This window comes from Hyperolius riggenbachi, chromosome 1 (genome assembly GCF_040937935.1).
Source record: "Hyperolius riggenbachi isolate aHypRig1 chromosome 1, aHypRig1.pri, whole genome shotgun sequence".
NCBI classification, from domain to species: domain Eukaryota; kingdom Metazoa; phylum Chordata; class Amphibia; order Anura; family Hyperoliidae; genus Hyperolius; species Hyperolius riggenbachi.
In genome coordinates, this window is record NC_090646.1 from 679,041,916 (window position 1) to 679,062,621 (window position 20,706).

The window sequence follows — 20,706 nt, forward strand, 5'->3', positions numbered from 1 at the left end:
TAATTTGACCTCTACGCTGTCAGCCGAAACTGTGTGTTTGTGATACTTGTGATTCTTAGGGCCCGTTTCCACTTGTGTGGGGTGGAATCGCCACGGATCCTCCGCTGACGAATTTGCATGCGGGAGCGAGATTCCATGCAAATTTTACTGTGATTTCGCATGCGATTTCGCATAGGTTAGTGTATATGCAAATTTAACCATGTCAGTGCCTGTGTGCCTTTTACATTGGTTTCATGCAAAATTGTATGCAAATTTCCGGTAAAATTTGCATACCGAAACCGCATGCGATTTTCCTATTAAATACATTGTATGCGATTCGCATGGCGGTGTGCGGTATGCCAATTCTGCGGGGTCTACCGTGTAGATTTTTTCTGCACAGAAAACCGCTCAGAAATCCTGACAAGTTGAAACAGTCCCATCCACTTGTATTGTCTATGCGAATCTGCATGCAGGAAACGCATGCAGATTCACTCTAGTGGAAACAGGCCCTTGGAAGTAAGCAAGGCCATAAATAGTTATGTTCATTTCAAGTGGGTCACTGCAATGTGTCACTGTTATTTAACATAATGCCCCCACCTATAAGTGGTATGTGTTCTGTAAATAATTAATTAATGTATGGTTTGGAAATGAATGCTTTATAATGCTGTGCAAGAGAATTGACGTTTATCAGACCCTTCCATCGACCATCAATGTCTGTTCATTATGCTGCTAAAAATAAAATGGAGATAATTAAAGCGGATCTGAGATGAAAAACTAACTATAACAAGTAACTTTTAAGTTAACCACAAGAGGTTAGCGCTCACAGCAATCTCAAAATAAGAAGAGCACCAGACGCACACCTGTTCGCCTCCTCCTACACTGTTAAAATATCTCTCAAGAGGTAGCGCTCAACGTGTGTGTCATAAATAATTCCAATCATCAAACCATGACATACCCCCTTTCAGCTCAAATCATAGAGCAATCAAATATCTGGTCTGAACAAGCATCATACACGTTTTATCATTAAACATTTTTTAGCAGTATTACGCTATGTGGGGTTTTTTCTCAATGAGGTTATGAACAAGAAGGCTGCTTTTATATGAAGAGGTGTCTGGTGTAATCTGTGGACTAACATATTGCTGGAGAGGTGGGGGACGACCCGGGAACGGTCCCAAGGCGCATATAGACCATTGGTTGGTCTAGGATAGCGGTGAGTGACACACAAAGGGTGTTGGTGGAGGCCTTGCTGTAACATTCTGTTGGGAGTCTCAGCAACCCGAGGACTGTATGGTCACACAGAGGAGGAACACCTCTTCAGCAACCTGTTCTTAGGCTTTAGGGCTAGTGTACATGGACATTAAATCTGGGCCTGTGTAGGGACTGTTAAAGGACTCATCACATTGTTTTATTATCTGTGTAACTTTTATGAACACCTGAGCAATCTGTGAACTTTTCATTTCAGAATTGATGCTTGTTCAGACCAGATATTTCATTGCTCTATGATTTGAGCTGAAAGGGAGTATGTCCTGGTTTGATGATTGGAATTATTTATGACACACATGTTGAGCGCTACCTCTTGAGAGATATTATAACAAGTAACTTGTCTATATATCTTATCTAAAGTTTAGACAGCAAATCTAGCTGCAAACAGCTTCAACAGTTTATTATTTATTCCTGTGATACAATGAGAGTGGCCATGTTCTGCTTGTCACATTACACACAGGCAAAGTTGCTCTGCTTCTCCAGCCCTCTGCCTGTGAAAACGTCACTCCCTTCTCATCCTCCCTCTGCCTCTGAAATCTCTGGCTAGTAACACCTCCCCATCTTCCTGCCCAGACTGAGCTCCCATAAGCCCCTGCTACTAAGGCTGAGAGTGCCAAGGCACTCTGGAGAAGCTGTGGGCAAGGCCTGTTTAGTTTATAGGGAATTAGAATATTAAAACAAAAAAAAAGTATTTGGCTTGAGGAATGCCCTATAAACTATATGAAAGGAACACAATTATGCAATGAGTAAAAGTTTATCTCGGATCCACTTTAAAGACTTCCTGTTCCCATAGCTGATCAGCCGAATATTTAGATCCAACACTCTGATTTCCTGACATATGCTTATAATGATTTCTAATACTGGCCATAAGGGCTCGGCCACCTGTAACACGTGGAGTGATCATTGTAAGGGTGGTAACGGTTTATAACTCCAATGTGAGAGGCCTACTTACAACATAAAGTCATTGTCTTTCCTCTCTCTGGGAAGATCTGTGGAATAAACATGGAAAAGTCATGACTGGGTTGGAGCTCCTCATATTGGACTAATTAACTTGTCAACAAACATCGTATATAACTCCTGACCAACTTGAAAGAGTAAAAAAGGTCTATATGCACAGCTTAAGAGAAACCTGAGGTGTGAGACCTATGGAAGGTGCCATATTTATTTCCTTTTTAACAATACCAGTTGCTTGGCTGTCCTGCTGATCTTTCTGGTCAGTAGGGTTTAAAACAAGCATGCTGATAATCTTTTCAGATTTGTCATAGACATCTGATCTGCATGCTTGTTCAGGGTCTATGGCGGAGGTGGAGGATCAGCAGCACAGCCAAGCAACGTAAATTTTTTAAAAGGAAATGAACATATCAGCCTCCATACCCCTCTCACCTTGGGTTCCCTTTAAAGGGAGTCTGAAGCAAAAAAACAAAACATAAATACTCACCTTAGGAGAGGAAAGGCTCTTGGTCCTTTAGAGCCTTCCCGTTCCTGCGCTGGCCCCCGTTAGCAGTCTCCAACCAATTGGTTTAAGCAGACTGATCTCTGCTGCTGCCCTCGGCTTCAGAAGTCTTTGAGAGCTTGAGTGCTCCTGAAAATGGGCCACTCCGTACTGCGCATGCGTGAGCACGCTGTCTCGTGTATCCGAGCATGCACAGTAAGGAGCTGCCAGTACTCCGGCTCCCAAAGACTTTTGAAGCCTCCCGGGGTGAGAGGTTTGAACCGGGAAAAGGAAGGCTCATTAGGACCCAGAGTCATCCCTTTCCTTAGGGAAGTATTTTTTTTTTTAAATAGGCTTCAGATTAACTTTAAACTTGTGCAACAGTTGACATTAACAGGCAGGTATAGCTGAGAAGAAGCTGAAGTTAAGAGTGTCAACATCACTTCCCTAGCAATAAAATTCTGCACAAATAGTGGTAGTGACAGTATGCTGGGTCTGAGCGACACACAGCATTTTGTGGCGTCTCCTTTATCAAGCTCTCGACATACTCTATCTGGGAACCAAACCGTGAGAGTACTTAAACTTTTGCAGTATTCTAATTAACAAAATCCACCAATAGTGTTTGATCACATTGGCGTACCTATGGGAAACTGATTTCCTCTCCGTGTATTTATGGGAGGCATTAGCAATGCCCATTCAAACACGAGGAGGGAGTTAGTCCCCGATACACGGACACATCAGTTCCCCATCAGGTCTGCCAATGTGCCAATGCCTCCGGGTTCACTTCTGGAATTTCAGACTTGAAAGTCTGAAAACCACTGTGCCTGCGTTGCTGACGTCAGCAGGAGTGCACTGCGCAGACACAGACCACACTGGGCCTGAGCATTACCGTCCTGGTGACGTCAGCGGGAGTGAGGACACAGCAAACACAGGCGCAGTGGTTTTCTGACTTTAAAGTCTGAAATTCCAGAAGTGAACCAGAGGCGGGGCCGGAGCATCGGGGAGTGGCTGCGCGGGCACAGGATGTCTGCGGGGGGCCATTAGAAGCCCCGGGTAAGTTCAACTCATTTTCCCCCAACCACCCTACAGTATTCCTTTAATGCTATAGAGGTGATTGTGACAGTTTTAAAAGTGCTGATCCATAGTGCACTGAATAGACTTGTATCTCTGGTAGCTCCAAGAGAGGATCATGCACTGCATCCCATTGGTACTGAACAGGTTATCCAGTAACTATCACTCAATGTCACATCTAATGTGTGACTCTCTAGTTGCCTAAACTGGGGGGGGTATCTATGCTGGGGGTTGTATCTGGCTACCTATACTAGATGGGTTCTCTAGCTATGTATACTGGAGGAGGCTCTATGGCTACCTATATTGGAGGGCTTTCTGGCTACCTATACTGGAGAGGCTCTATTTCTACCTATAGTGGATGAGTTCTCTAGCCAGCTATACTGGAGGGGGGATCTCTGACTACCTATACTTGGGGGCTTTCTGGTTACCTATAGAGGATGCGTTCTCTAGCTATTTATATTAGTGGGGATTCCTGTAGCATGTGTGGAGCTCTCGGACTACCTATACTGGAGGGACATCTGGCTACTTATACTGAGGAATCTTGGACTACCTATACTGGAGGTGGAGAATCTCTAGCTACCTATAATGGGGTAACTCTAGCGTCCTATACTGGGAGGACTGCCTATAATGGGGGGGGGGGGAGCTCTCTGGCTACCTATACTGGAGGTGGAGAGTCTCTAGCTACCTATAATGGGGTAACTCTAGCGTCCTATACTGGGAGGACTGCCTATAATGTGGGGGGGGAGCTCTCTGGCTACCTATACTGGAGGTGGAGAATCTCTAGCTACCTATAATGGGGTAACTCTAGCGTCCTATACTGGGAGGACTGCCTATAATGTGGGGGGGGAGCTCTCTGGCTACCTATACTGGAGGTGGAGAATCTCTAGCTACCTATAATGGGGTAACTCTAGCGTCCTATACTGGGAGGACTGCCTATAATGGGGGGGGGGGGGAGCTCTCTGGCTACCTATACTGGAGGTGGAGAATCTCTAGCTACCTATAATGGGGTAACTCTAGCGTCCTATACTGGGAGGACTGCCTATAATGTGGGGGGGGGAGCTCTCTGGCTACCTATACTGGAGGTGGAGAATCTCTAGCTACCTATAATGGGGTAACTCTAGCGTCCTATACTGGGAGGACTGCCTATAATGTGGGGGGGGGGGGAGCTCTCTGGCTACCTATACTGGAGGTACAGAATCTCTAGCTACCTATAATGGGGTAACTCTAGCGTCCTATACTGGGAGGACTGCCTATAATGTGGGGGGGGGGGGAGCTCTCTGGCTACCTATACTGGAGGTGGAGAATCTCTAGCTACCTATAATGGGGTAACTCTAGCGTCCTATACTGGGAGGACTGCCTATAATGTGGGGGGGGGAGCTCTCTGGCTACCTATACTGGAGGTGGAGAATCTCTAGCTACCTATAATGGGGTAACTCTAGCGTCCTATACTGGGAGGACTGCCTATAATGTGGGGGGGGAGCTCTCTGGCTACCTATACTGGAGGTGGAGAATCTCTAGCTACCTATAATGGGGTAACTCTAGCGTCCTATACTGGGAGGACTGCCTATAATGTGGGGGGGGAGCTCTCTGGCTACCTATACTGGAGGTGGAGAATCTCTAGCTACCTATAATGGGGTAACTCTAGCGTCCTATACTGGGAGGACTGCCTATAATGTGGGGGGGGGGGAGCTCTCTGGCTACCTATACTGGAGGTGGAGAGTCTCTAGCTACCTATAATGGGGTAACTCTAGCATCATATACTGGGGGGACTTCCTATAATGTGGGGGGGGGGGGGCTCTCTGACTACCTATACTGGAGGGACATCTGGCTACTTATACTGAGGAATCTCTAGCTACCTATACCAGTGGGCTTTCTGACTACCTATATTATGGGGGGGGGGGGCCTCTCTCTGCCTATACTGGAGGGGTCTCTGGCTACCTATACTGGAGGGACATCTGGCTACTTATACTGAGGAATCTCTGGCTACCTATACCAGTGGGCTTTCTGACTACCTATATTATGGGGGTGGCTCTCTCTGCCTATACTGGAGGGGTCTCTGGCTACCTATACTGGGGGGCTCTCTCTGCCTATACTGGAGGGGTATCTGGCTACCTATACTGGGGGTGGCTCTCTCTGCCTATACTGAAGGGGTCTCTGGCTACCTATACTGGGGGTGGCTCTCTCTGCCTATACTGGAGGGGTCTCTGGCTACCTATACTGGTGAGGGCCCTCTGTGTCTACACATTGCTGGGGGCTCCTCTGGCTACCTGTACTGGGGAATCCCTCTGGCTACCAACTACTGAAGGCTACCTAAAACTGCGTACATCTCTGGCTATGGCATCACAACAATATGGGGAAGAGGTATTTACAACTTCAAACTGAGAGCTGTTAAGCCTAAAATGCTGCACTGCCCAAGTACACAAGACCTGGCATAATGCTTACAGTCTTTAGATAATGAGATAATTAGGTAGGCCACTGGAAGTACTCCTGAATGAGATCTTTTTGTTGTTAAGGTGAACGAGATTTCCCCAAAGCAGTTGGTAGAACCATTGCAGTACAAGAAGGTAAACTCTTTCCTTAGTTCTTAGGTTGTGGGCCAACAACAAGAGCAGTCCTGGGGTTGTGAAAATATCCGTGAGATATTTTTTGATTGATTTGGTGCGAGATCAAGTTAAGAAGTCTTGCATAGACATTCTTGCACAACACACCAAACACAGTGTGCAAAGTCCAGCTTGGGAGGAGGAAGTATCTGCGTCTAATGACATACATCCGAACTTTGCCTTATTTACAGGGTCAATTCCTAAACCGGTGTATCGCCTTCCTCCTCACCTGTCAATATCTTGGCCTGTACATTGAAAGGTGTTTATCACAAGTGTTTAAAATAAGCAGGTTGCATGCACAAAATAAAGTACTTTCACAAGGGATGTAGAATTATATTAACCGGTTCAGCCCCACAGTGTCGAAAACCTCAAGCATCCGAGCAACGTTCACCTCCCATTCATTCGCCAATAACTTTATTGCTACTTATCACAATTAATTGCTCTATATCTTGTTTTTTCCGCCACTAATTAGGCTTTCTTTGGGTAGTAAATTTTGCTAAGAATTATTTTTTTCTAAATCCATGTTAACAGGAAGATTAAGAAAGAAATGAAAAAAATTCATTATTTCTAAGTTATTGGCCATTATAGTTTGAAATTAATATACGCTACCGTAATTAAAACTCATGTATTTTATTTGCCGATTTGTCCCGGTTATTACACAGTTTAAATGATGTCCCTATCACAATTTATGGCGCCAATATTTTATTTAGAAATAAAGGTGCATTTTTTTCAATTTGCATCCATCACTATTTACAAGCATAAGATTTAAAATAATTTAATAATATACTAACTATTTGTTGTTTTTGTTTTTTTTTAATTGTAATTTTTTTTAAATTAAAATGTATTTAGTTAATTTTTGGTGTGGGAGGGAAACAGCTAATTTTAAATGTAAAATAATGTAATTGTTTAATAAAAAAATGTATGCGAGTGCAGTTTAATATTTGACCACAAGATGGCCACAGTCAAGAAAGTCCTGGATGCGAACGATCTCGCATCCAGGAACTACAAGGAGCCTGGGAAACTATTTTTTTTTGGCAGAAAGACGGCAGTCTCTAATTAGAAACCATAATTTTTTCTGCGGGGTATGGGAATTATATTCCCATTCACTGATCGGGGGGCTAGCGGCAGGCAACGGGAGCGCACGTGGGAGCGCGCCTGATCGCACGCACAGCACAGCAGCAGAGCCTATCTGGATGAACTTACTCGTCCAGATAGGCTGAACTGGTTAAGTGTCTCACCTGACTCTCCTGTTGTTGTGACGTTGCTGCTCCATACAGGGTGTGTCTCCCAAGGAGTGCGCACAGTTAGGGTGATCTTGTACAGTGCCAGAGATTTAAGACTGGGGAATGTCACATTTCTTGCATTAGATGAAGAGTTACATGAGGGAGGAGATGTTGTCTCATCACAGCAGGTGGCGTTAAATCTCCAGCGAGAAGGACATTCAGGAGAACATGAGGTCCAGATGCTGATGTTGTTGGAGGTGATTGCTACATCCGTCACTGTCACTCCTGACATAGACAACAGTGCCAAAATTAACAAGAATCCAACAGTGCCAAAATTAACAAGAATCCAACAGTGCCAAAATTAACAAGAATCACAATGTCAGTAGCATGTAATGCAACTCAGGTATATTGCACATATGTGTTGAGTTTGGCACAGGATATTGTTGTCCATCATCTCTTTTTCTGCCTAATTTTCATAGTTTTGCTAACTCTCACAATGCTCACCTTTCTTCACACTGTTCTGCCTCTTCTCATGTACCTACAATCGGCTAGTCAATATGTTACTGCAGGATCACCCATCTACATCTGACCCTCCCTGCTCTACTCAAGAAACATTTATATTGACACGAAACATTTATATTGCGCTTTTCTCCTGGCGGAATCAGAGCGCCAGAGCTGCAGCCCCTAGAGCGCGCTCCATAGGCAGTAGCAGTGTTAGGGAGTTTTGCTCAAGGTCTCCTACTGATTAGGTGCTGGCTTACTGTACAGATTTTACACCCAGGTCTCCTATGTCAGAGGCAGAGCCAGTACAGTATCCAGCCACTTACTCACTTTTTTCACCTTCTTGAACTTCTGTCTTCACTCATTTCACCCCCCATCTCCAAATATAATCTGTCTGCATATAAGAATCACATATGTTGGTCTTCACTTACATAAAACCTATTGCCTAAAATTTGAGATCATGTCTTCTTTTGTCCTGTCTTTCATGCACAAAAAGTCACTCTCTTTTCTGGGCCTCACAGAAACAGACTTACCCCCTCAGATATTGTCTCACCTGCTGCACTGTCATATTTTGCACCAAAGCCCAAGCAGGTCTGTGTTGCTGCAAGGGTGCAGTGCTGCCGTGCTCATTCTCAGATGGGAGCTTCTGGAGGACCAAGCGCTGGAACTGTGAGGTGGAAGATCCTCTCCCAGGTTACCGGTTTCATTTACAAACCTCACAGGTTTGCTTTAAGACCAGCAGCTGCCAATCTTTAATTGGCAGCTGGTGAATTAACTGATAGTATTATTAATTTAGGAAAACACTCCTTTTTGACACAAAGAGCAAAAAATATAACTCCTCACAGGGCAATCCACTTTACCCCAATGGAACACTTGATAGTTTAGCAAAGACAGTACACCTAATATACCACAACAGTGTTTTGCAGTTTGAAAAGTAGTTCAAATCTTTATTTGCACAAAATATATTCATTCCTTATTGAAAGTTACCAAAACACTTTAATAGGTCAATCTTCATGAAGATCTCAAATGTGGTCATAAAACATTGACAATACAAATCTTCATGTGGTTATTAATGTTACAAATTCTGGCTTGGAGTAGTAAAATTAGTTTTCTAGGAAACTACACTAGTTTGTTTTGGGTGTATGCCCTTCATCAGGCATTTACTGTAAAAAGATTTTTATTTCTAAAAAATGAAAGAAACATGAACAAGAATCAAAATATGTAATATTTTATAAATCAACTAACCAGGACCCAGGAAAAAAAACAAAACAAAAAAAATGAAAGTATTAGGAAAAAAACAGACACTAGGGGGCACACATATAGCTCAATAGATATACTGTAAAAACGTAAAATATATGCATGCATATCTTTCATGTGGTTATATCTATTGAGCTATATGTGTGTCCATCTAGTCTTCTACACTTTTTGGGTGGCTTTCTTGGATGGTCTGCCTTTCTATCCAGACTGCTCTATATCTTCCCACTTTATCTTTACTTTATCTGTACTTATTATACCGGATCCATATGGTTACTGGATTGTGTTTTACCATTTTTTGCCTAGCATCTTCATTTTTACGATTTTCTTTCCTGGGGTCTGGTTATTTGATTTTTTTTATATAATGTATGTTTTAATTCTTGTTCATGGTTCTTTCATTTTTAGAAATGAAAATCTTTTTTATACTTAAAACTGTGACCAAGAATTGAACTTCATCCTAGTCAGTAGCTGATACCCCCTTTCCCATGAGAAATCTTTTCCTTTTCTCAAACGGATCATCAGGGGACTTTGTATGGCTGATAATGTGGCAAGACCCCTCCCACAGTGTGATGTCAGGACCTTGGTACTGACATCACACTGTGGGAGCCTTTGTTGCATTGTGGGAAATAACAGCCGTTTCCAACTGCCAAAAAAGCAAGCAGCAGCTACTTCCATTGATATAATCGGCCAGCAGTAGAATTGTCACCATGTGATAAATATCAAAATGTAAACAAGGGAGAGGAAAGCTTTTACAATGGGCAAACACTGACTAAATCATTTATACATAATTATTGTAAAAATGAAGCACTTTTTTTCATCATGTTATTTTCACTGGAGTTCCTCTTTAAGGCCTGATGAAGGGCATATGCCTGAAATGAACTAGTGTTGTTGCCTAGAAAATTAATGCCAGAATTAGTAACATTATTGACCACATGAAGATTAGAGATGGACTGAACTGTTCTGAAGCTCTGGGGAATGACCTTGGGACACTTCCGTGTTCAGCAGCTTCCACATTACTGTGCAGACACTTTCCCGGTGGCCGCGTGGCCTCGATCATGCACCCACAGCCGGGAGCGCTCTCTGCAAGCGCATGATGTCACGCAGAGAATTCCTGGCTGCAGCAAAGTTAGCATGCCTTATCAGAGTAGCATACCAAACGTATGCCTGCTAATTGGCAATGAGCTCCACTTGTCCTGCCCTGAGCCCCTGCGGGTTTGTAGCGCTCACTATGCTACTCTGATAAGGCGTGTTAACTTTGATAAGGCATGCTATTTGTCTTAGTGAATCAAGCCCTATGAATGAACCCAGATGGAGTGAGTTCTGCCCTGGGAGCTGGATTTGTGGTTAAATCATTATATATCTGTGTGCTCACCTGTGCAGGTAACAGCTGGATACCACTGAGGTCTGTCATCACCCCACTTCACACACCTCGTTCTCTGAGATGATGGGTAATATCCGGGGTTACACTGTACTGTGACCTCCTCATTTATGGTATAATACTGCTTATTTCCGGTCACATTGTACATGTTCTCTATGGAGGGTCTCTCACAAACAGCTGTGACATAAATACACAAAGGTGCATTATTATTATTATTATTATTATTATAATAATTAATACACAGGTCAAAGCCCCTGATGATGCAGCAGTGAAACCGGTCGGGCTAGCGGAGGGCAGATGGGACAACGGCACCCCATTTGGATCTGATACACGATTGTGTTTTTGAGGGTCCCATCACAGTCGTAAGTACTGGATGTGTTTTATTTTATTATTCAATAAAAGCTGTTTTTTTTTAAAAAAAGTGGAGAACATTTAGATGTTTCTGTGCTATTGTTATTATTTGCATGTTGGGAGCTTCTATACTGCATGAAGGAAGATAGCTGACAGTGTGGAGATATAAGAGACCACAGAGGACAACCCGTCACTGTGTCCATTGATGCACTCAGACCTTATCATTTGGGTCTTATGGAGTTCTGGTAAGCCTGCACTATAAAGGGTGATTGTGGTGATGGAATTATGCTAATGAAAGCCCACGTAGAACTGAAGTTTTGAAGTGCGTGTGAGAAGAGTCTATCTGAGGACTTTCATTTCTGGCAGCCTGTGAGACTTTTGGACACTCTTTTGTGCGGATGCTTCTTTGTACATAATGCACAGGTCACACAGCTAATGCAGCTCTTTACACTGAACAGTTCATAGCAGAGACTCTCCCTCAGCGGGACTCACAGTCTAATGAGAGTATTAGTGTATGTCTGTGTAAATATATGCTTCAGTGACTTATCAATTTAGAATATGATATACAGTGGCTTGCATAAGTTTTCGGCCCCCTTGAAGTTTTCCACATTTTGTCACATTACTGCCACAAACATGAATCAATTTTATTGGAATTCCATGTGAAAGACCAACACAAAGTGGTGTACACGTGAGAGGTGGAATGAAAATCATACATGATTCCAAACATTTTTTACAAATAAATAACTGCAAAGTGGGGTGTGCGTAAGTATTCAGCCCCCCTTTGGTCTGAGTGCAGTCAGTTGCCCATAGACATTGCCTGATGAGTGCTAATGACTAAATAGAATGCACCTGTGTGTAATCTAATGTCAGTACAGCAAAAATCTATTACCCTTCGCACACTCACATGCAAATGTTCAAACAAATGCATTCACAGATTCACTCATCCAGGCACAACTGTTATCCCTACAGCTAAATTAAAAGCCAGGGTTTTAGTTCACAGAAGAATGCATTCTTATGCTTAGTCACCTATACTGCGCAGAAGTACCCAGGTAAACATAGGTGTCCTAACTCTGGCCCTGTAACATGCATAGTGCAGACATGCAAACACATTCATTGCATCAAACCTATCAATGGATTAGGAGCACACATCCTAACTTCCTCTCCTGGGAAAGACGGTGCATCTTACCAATCGCACAAGGGAGCTAACGTTATGTGTCCATGTGCACCATGCGCATACACCAGCATAAGCTGTGTGCATGCTGACAAATACATACAGGGGAAGGAGGGAGTGCACTGAATTGGACCCTAGCCACAGGGGTCAGTAGTAAAATGGAAATACATATATCCAGGCACATCGCCTCTAGTTAGGACATTAAATAAATTATTAGGGAAAGGGAGGTGCTGAAGGGGGTGTGGCTAGAAAACAGCAAAAATCTATTACCCTTCGCACACTCACATGCAAATGTTCAAACAAATGCATTCACAGATTCACTCATCCAGGCACAACTGTTATCCCTACAGCTAAATTAAAAGCCAGGGTTTTAGTTCACAGAAGAATGCATTCTTATGCTTAGTCACCTATACTGCGCAGAAGTACCCAGGTAAACATAGGTGTCCTAACTCTGGCCCTGTAACATGCATAGTGCAGACATGCAAACACATTCATTGCATCAAACCTATCAATGGATTAGGAGCACACATCCTAACTTCCTCTCCTGGGAAAGACGGTGCATCTTACCAATCGCACAAGGGAGCTAACGTTATGTGTCCATGTGCACCATGCGCATACACCAGCATAAGCTGTGTGCATGCTGACAAATACATACAGGGGAAGGAGGGAGTGCACTGAATTGGACCCTAGCCACAGGGGTCAGTAGTAAAATGGAAATACATATATCCAGGCACATCGCCTCTAGTTAGGACATTAAATAAATTATTAGGGAAAGGGAGGTGCTGAAGGGGGTGTGGCTAGAAAACAGCAAAAATCTATTACCCTTCGCACACTCACATGCAAATGTTCAAACAAATGCATTCACAGATTCACTCATCCAGGCACAACTGTTATCCCTACAGCTAAATTAAAAGCCAGGGTTTTAGTTCACAGAAGAATGCATTCTTATGCTTAGTCACCTATACTGCGCAGAAGTACCCAGGTAAACATAGGTGTCCTAACTCTGGCCCTGTAACATGCATAGTGCAGACATGCAAACACATTCATTGCATCAAACCTATCAATGGATTAGGAGCACACATCCTAACTTCCTCTCCTGGGAAAGACGGTGCATCTTACCAATCGCACAAGGGAGCTAACGTTATGTGTCCATGTGCACCATGCGCATACACCAGCATAAGCTGTGTGCATGCTGACAAATACATACAGGGGAAGGAGGGAGTGCACTGAATTGGACCCTAGCCACAGGGGTCAGTAGTAAAATGGAAATACATATATCCAGGCACATCGCCTCTAGTTAGGACATTAAATAAATTATTAGGGAAAGGGAGGTGCTGAAGGGGGTGTGGCTAGAAAACAGCAAAAATCTATTACCCTTCGCACACTCACATGCAAATGTTCAAACAAATGCATTCACAGATTCACTCATCCAGGCACAACTGTTATCCCTACAGCTAAATTAAAAGCCAGGGTTTTAGTTCACAGAAGAATGCATTCTTATGCTTAGTCACCTATACTGCGCAGAAGTACCCAGGTAAACATAGGTGTCCTAACTCTGGCCCTGTAACATGCATAGTGCAGACATGCAAACACATTCATTGCATCAAACCTATCAATGGATTAGGAGCACACATCCTAACTTCCTCTCCTGGGAAAGACGGTGCATCTTACCAATCGCACAAGGGAGCTAACGTTATGTGTCCATGTGCACCATGCGCATACACCAGCATAAGCTGTGTGCATGCTGACAAATACATACAGGGGAAGGAGGGAGTGCACTGAATTGGACCCTAGCCACAGGGGTCAGTAGTAAAATGGAAATACATATATCCAGGCACATCGCCTCTAGTTAGGACATTAAATAAATTATTAGGGAAAGGGAGGTGCTGAAGGGGGTGTGGCTAGAAAACAGCAAAAATCTATTACCCTTCGCACACTCACATGCAAATGTTCAAACAAATGCATTCACAGATTCACTCATCCAGGCACAACTGTTATCCCTACAGCTAAATTAAAAGCCAGGGTTTTAGTTCACAGAAGAATGCATTCTTATGCTTAGTCACCTATACTGCGCAGAAGTACCCAGGTAAACATAGGTGTCCTAACTCTGGCCCTGTAACATGCATAGTGCAGACATGCAAACACATTCATTGCATCAAACCTATCAATGGATTAGGAGCACACATCCTAACTTCCTCTCCTGGGAAAGACGGTGCATCTTACCAATCGCACAAGGGAGCTAACGTTATGTGTCCATGTGCACCATGCGCATACACCAGCATAAGCTGTGTGCATGCTGACAAATACATACAGGGGAAGGAGGGAGTGCACTGAATTGGACCCTAGCCACAGGGGTCAGTAGTAAAATGGAAATACATATATCCAGGCACATCGCCTCTAGTTAGGACATTAAATAAATTATTAGGGAAAGGGAGGTGCTGAAGGGGGTGTGGCTAGAAAACAGCAAAAATCTATTACCCTTCGCACACTCACATGCAAATGTTCAAACAAATGCATTCACAGATTCACTCATCCAGGCACAACTGTTATCCCTACAGCTAAATTAATGTCAGTACAAATACAGCTGCTCTGTGATGGCCTCAGAGGTTGTCTGAGAGAATATTGGGAGCAACAACACCATGAAGTCCAAAGAACACACCAGACAGGTGAGGGATAAAGTTATTGAGAAATTTAAAGCAGGCTTAGGCTACAAAAAGATTTCCAAAGCCTTGAACATCCCACGGAGCACTGTTCAAGCGATCATTCAGAAATGGAAGGAGTATGGTACAACTGTATACCTACCAAGACAAGGCCATCCACCTAAACTCACAGGCCGAACAAAGAGAGCGCTGATCAGAAATGCAGTCAAGAGGCCCATGGTGACTCTGGACGAGCTGCAGAGATCTACAGCTCAGGTGGGGGAATCTGTCCATAGGACAACTATCAGTCGTGCACTGCACAAAGTTGGCCTTTATGGAAGAGTGGCAAGAAGAAAGCCATTGTTAACAGAAAAGCATAAGAAGTCCTGTTTGCAGTTTGCCACAAGCCATGTGGGGGACACAGCAAACATGTGGAAGAAGACTCTGGTCAGATGAGACCAAAATGGAACTTTTTGGCCAAAATGCAAAACGCTATGTGTGGCGGACAACTAACACTGCACATCACTCAAAACACACCATCCCCACTGTCAAATATGGTGGTGGCAGTATCATGCTCTGGGGGTGCTTCTCTTCAGCAGGGACAGGGAAGCTGGTCAGAGTTGATGGGAAGATGAATGGAGCCAAATACAGGGCAATCTTGGGAGAAAACCGCTTGGAGTCTGCAAAAGACTTGAGACTGGGGCAGAGGTTCACCTTCCAGCAGGACAATGACCCTAAACATAAAGCCAGGGCAACAATGGAATGGTTTAAAACAAAACATATCCATGTGTTAGAATGGCCCAGACAAAGTCCAGATCTAAATCCATTCCAGAATATGTGGCAAGATCTGAAAACTGCTGTTCACATACGCCGTCCATCTAATCTGACTGAGCTGGAGCTGTTTTGCAAAGAAGAATGGGCAAGGATTTCACTCTCTAGATGTGCAAAGCTGGTAGAGACATACCCTAAAAGACTGGCAGCTGTAATTGCAGCAAAAAGTGGTTCTACAAAGTATTGACTCAGGGGGCCGAATAATTATGCACTCCCCACTATGCAGTTATTTATTTGTAAAAAATGTTTGGAATCATGTATGATTTTCATTCCACTTCTCACATGTACACCACTTTGTGTTGGTCTTTCACATGAAATTCCAATAAAATTGATTCATGGTTGTGGCAGTAATGTGACAAAATGCAGAAAACTTCATGAGTGCCGAATTCTTTTGCAAGCCACTGTATAATATAGACCATTCAAAGATTCCAGGTTTCTGTATTTTGTGGAGATGTGATAACTATACAGGTAAATCTGTGTGTGCTCACCTGTGCAGGTAACCGCTGGGTACCACTCATGTCTGTCACCACGGCTATTAGTCACACAAATCATTGTCTGAGATTTCGGGTAATATCCGGTGTTACACCAAATTGTGACTTCCTCATTTATGTCATAATACTCCTTATCACCGGGCACACTGCGCATGTTCTCCATGGAAGGTCTCTGACAGCCGGCTGTGACTTTAATACACAAAGGCATATAGATGTCAGTTTACCAACAAAGATCAGGATAGTTAAAGCCATGGTCTTCCCAGCAGTATCATATGGCTGTGAAAGCTGCACTATAAAGTCCATGCATAGAGCTGCGGGTGTTGAGAAAGCTACTGAGAGGAGTTCATACCACTAAAGCTCAGATACTCCGGTCACATAATGACAGACATGTCTGGGTCATGAAGAGTCAACTAAACGGATGAGGAGGAGGAGCAGTAGCGGTAGTACTAGGGGCAGAGGTTATACGTATTAGTAGCAGTAGTTGTATAAGCAATAATATGAGTAGTAGTATTAGTAGTAATAATTAGGGATAGTCATAGAAATGCAAACTGTTCCAATTTGATGCAGATATGTATTAACTCCATATGTAAGTGTGTGCAGCTCGAAAATGTAGCCATCACATTCCAACTCTGCAGCAGCACAAGTGGTGATGGTAGTGCCAGTATTAACAACTTGAGGACCAGAGGTTGATACACCCCTACTAACCAGGCCATTTTTTACAATTCAGCATTTCACAGCTTTAACCCCTTTGACTATATGATGCTTTCCGGATTTTAGGGTCAGAAAGTGGTGCCATATTTTTGCATGGTTTTAGATCCTAAAACCTGGAAAAAATTATGCTGCTAGGGAGCAGCTCAGCACTCACTCATCTCCCTGGGATCCGGTGCTGCAGTTTTCCCTCCGTCCTGCGGGTGGCGCTGTAACCCTATAGTGAGATTGCCAGCTGTCATCATAACGATAGATGGGGATCTCACCAGGGGGAAGCAGAGCCTTGGAGGAGAGGAAGAAATGTCATCTGACTCTCCCCCCCCCCCCCCAACATCCTGATAATTGGCAATTTAGTGCACTTTTCACCATTAGACGATTGTTCATATGTTTAGTCCGACATGTTCATGACCCACCTTTCCATTTCATTCGTTTTTGTCAATTTCTCCTTTTGGGTCACTTATTGGTCATATGTTGTATTATAATGTGGATATTAACCATTTATGCCGCCTGGACATGATTATCACATCCAGACGGCTGCTGTAGCGCTGCTGCATGCTCCCGTGCACACGTGTTGTCCCCGTTAGCCTGGAGATCAATGGATGGGAACATAGTTCCCATTCGTTTTACCATTCATTGATCTATGTCCCCGGTCGAAAGACGGAGGGCATCTTATGGGAAACCGCGGACTTTCTGATAAAAAAAAAGTTCCCCATCCTCCTTATGCTTCCTGGAAGCAAGAGCGTTTGGCTACAAGATGGCCACAGTCAAAAACACTTTTTTTAGTCCTGGAAGCAAATAGTAAAACTACATCTACATACATATTTCAATGAAATAAACACACATTATTACTGTAACAATGGTGGGTGTCAGCAAGTAACAGAGTTCTGATTATTTGGTGATCTGCAGTATCAGCTGATACGCCTCTTGCCCGCATAAAGGTTGAGACGGGGAGCGCGCGCACGCGCTAATGCGACCTTGTGAGCAGCAGAGATGCCCGTCCTCGGAGCACGAGATGCCCGAGGAGCGGGAACACAATCAGGCAGGGAGGCAGAGGCAGTCGCGGTGGTGGCACTGCCGCGGCTGCCTTATTACTATTTGTTACAGTACCACCCCCTTGAGGCGTGGACTCCAGACACGTTTTACACGGTTTTTCAGGATGCTGCTCATGAAATGTCTGTCTCAATTCCTCAGCATGCATACGATGGCCTGGCACCCAAGATCTCTCTTCAGGCCCATACCCCCTCCAATGAACAAGGTACTGTACAGAGTTGCGCACCCAACGAGAATTCAAAATCTGTTCAATCTCATATTCTGGCTCTCCATCAATCACCACGGGGGGGGGGGGGGGGGAGGGATCCACATGCACAGCCAGCTTTGACAAAGACACATGGAAAGACTTTACATCTCTTATACTGGATGGGAGAGCAATCACATACTTCACATCATTAATCTTTTTGGATACCGGGTATGGGCCTATGAACCTGGGGCCTAATTTAGCTGAGGGTTGTTTTAAGGCCAGATGACGGGTGGACATCCACACCAAATCCCCAGGTACAAACCCCCATTCTACAGAATGCTTTTTATCAGCCTGTTTTTTTCTGGCTCTTAAAAGATGTCTCTAAATTTCTCCTAACCAATATCCAAATCTCCTTAAGAGATTTCTGCCAATCTTCCAGAGCAGGGAGCGGAGAAGACACCACTGGCAACGGGGATAACTTGGGGGACCTCCCAGACACCACTTGGAAGGGAGAAAAGCCAGAAGAGGAGCTCTTCACATTATTGTGTGCAAATTCAGCAAAAGGAAGGAATTTTGCCCATTCCAATTGAGTATCAGCCACATAGCATCAGCCACATAGCACCGGAGAAACTGCTCCAATGACTGATTAACCCTTTCCGTTTGCCCATTTGTCTGTGGGTGGTAGCCGGACGAGAAGGACAGATTCATACCTAACTGATGACAGAAGGCCCGCCAAAATCTGGACACGAACCGGACTCCCCTATCTGACACCACATTCTCCGGAATTCCATGTAACCGGAAAATGTGCTGAATGAAGAGATCTGCCAGTTCTTGAGCAGAGGGGAGTCCGTCCAGAGGGATAAAATGGGCCATCTTCCTGAACCTGTCGACTACCACCCAAATGACAGTTTTGCCCTCGGACCTGGGGAGTTGGCCCACAAAGTCCATGGATATGTGGGTCCATGGTTCCTCAGGTACTGGCAAAGACTGAAGAGTACCAGCTGGAGCCTGTCGAGAAGGTTTACTTCTGGCACAGACTGAGCAATCCCTCACAAATTCTTTACAGTCAAGGGCCAGAGATGGCCACCAAAAACATCTGGAGAGTAGATCCTGTGTTCTTACAACCCCGGGATGACCTGCATTTTTATGAGCATGGAACAGTTGTAAAATCTGCAGGCGGAAGTGTAATGGCACAAATAGAACCACATCAGGTTTCCCCTCAGGGACATCTTGTTGGTAGGGCCCTAATGTGAGTGACCAATCTTCCCATGTTTCAGTTGCTGCTAAAACAACCTTCTCTGGCAGGATGTTTTTGGGGGTTGGAGACTGTACTGTCTCAGGATCGAAACATCTGAACAAGGCATCTGCCTTAAAGTTTTTGTTTCCAGGTTTATATGTAATTATAATCTAAATCTCGAAAAGAAAAAAGACCAACGAGCTTGTCGGGGACTGAACCTCTTGGCTCCCTCAATGTACTCCAAATTCTTGTGGTCTGTGTAGACTGTGATCACATGCTCTGCTCCCTCGAGCCAATGTCGCCATTCCTCGAATGCGAGTTTGATGGCCAGAAGCTCTCTGTTTCCAATGTCATCATTTCTCTCAGAGGGAGAGAATTTACGCGAGAAAAAGGCACAGGGATGTAATCTGCCTTTGAAACCAGAATGCTGAGACAGCACAACCCCAACCCCTATCTCAGATGCATCTACCTCCACAATGAGTGGGCAAGTGACATCCACGTGTTGCAAAATAGGGGCGGAGCAAAACAAACTCTTCAATGATGAAAAAGCAGAGTGTGCTTCTTCTGACCAATTGTAAGTGTCCGCCCCTTTTTTGGTGAGATCAGTGAGGGGTGACACCACAGAAGAGAATCCTTTAATACATTTTCTGTAGTAATTTGCAAAACCCAGAAACCTCTGGAGTGCCTTCAGACCCAAAGGCTTAGGCCACTCCAGAACAGCAGACACTTTCTTAGGGTCCATGGAGAGACCTGAAATGGAGATAATATACACCAAGAAAGGCACCTCAGACACCTCAAAAAGACATTTTTCGATTTTCACATACAAGCAGTTCTGTCTAAGTTTTTCCAAAACAAACTTTACATGTTTTCTGTGCTCTGACACATTCCGGGAGAAAATCAGTATGTCATCAAACTAGACTAGGACAAAACGTCCCAGGACCTCTCTGAACACCTCATTAACCAGTTCCTGGAAGACGGCAGGAGCGTTACACAGCCCGAAGGGCATGACAAGGTACTCGTAGTGCCCGTCGGGCGTGTTAAACGCCGTCTTCCATTTATCCCCTTCCCTTATGCGTACCAGGTTGTATGCCCCCCGTGGTCCAATTTAGAGAAGATACAAGCATCAGTGATCTGAGAAAACAGATCATCAATTAACGGTAGTGGATAGCGATTTTTTATAGTAATTTTATTCAGCTCCCTGTAATCGATACATGGGCGAAGCCCGCCATCCTTCTTCTGTACAAAAAAGAAACCTGCTCCGGCCGGAGACTTGGAGGGACGGATAAACCCCTTAGCCAGGTTCTCTTTAATGTACTCCTGCATGGCTAATTTCTCAGGAC

General features: G+C 44.1%; 1 protein-coding gene across 5 annotated transcripts in view; it reads right to left on the minus strand.

Moving 5' to 3' along the window:
- The window catches only part of LOC137561290 (zona pellucida sperm-binding protein 3 receptor-like), a 58,799-nt gene that overhangs the window by 13,464 nt on the left and 24,629 nt on the right, over nucleotides 1–20,706 (minus strand). For 4 of the 5 annotated variants that reach the window (XM_068272563.1, XM_068272587.1, XM_068272572.1 and 1 more), the window contains 4 exons: nucleotides 16,182–16,373; nucleotides 10,696–10,878; nucleotides 7,584–7,853; nucleotides 2,195–2,231 (listed from right to left, as the gene is read on the minus strand). In XM_068272563.1, coding sequence (XP_068128664.1) covers nucleotides 2,195–2,231; nucleotides 7,584–7,853; nucleotides 10,696–10,878; nucleotides 16,182–16,373 — 682 coding nt within the window. The remainder of the gene's footprint in view (nucleotides 1–2,194; nucleotides 2,232–7,583; nucleotides 7,854–10,695; nucleotides 10,879–16,181; nucleotides 16,374–20,706) is intronic. The other variant, XM_068272581.1, reaches the window with a different exon arrangement.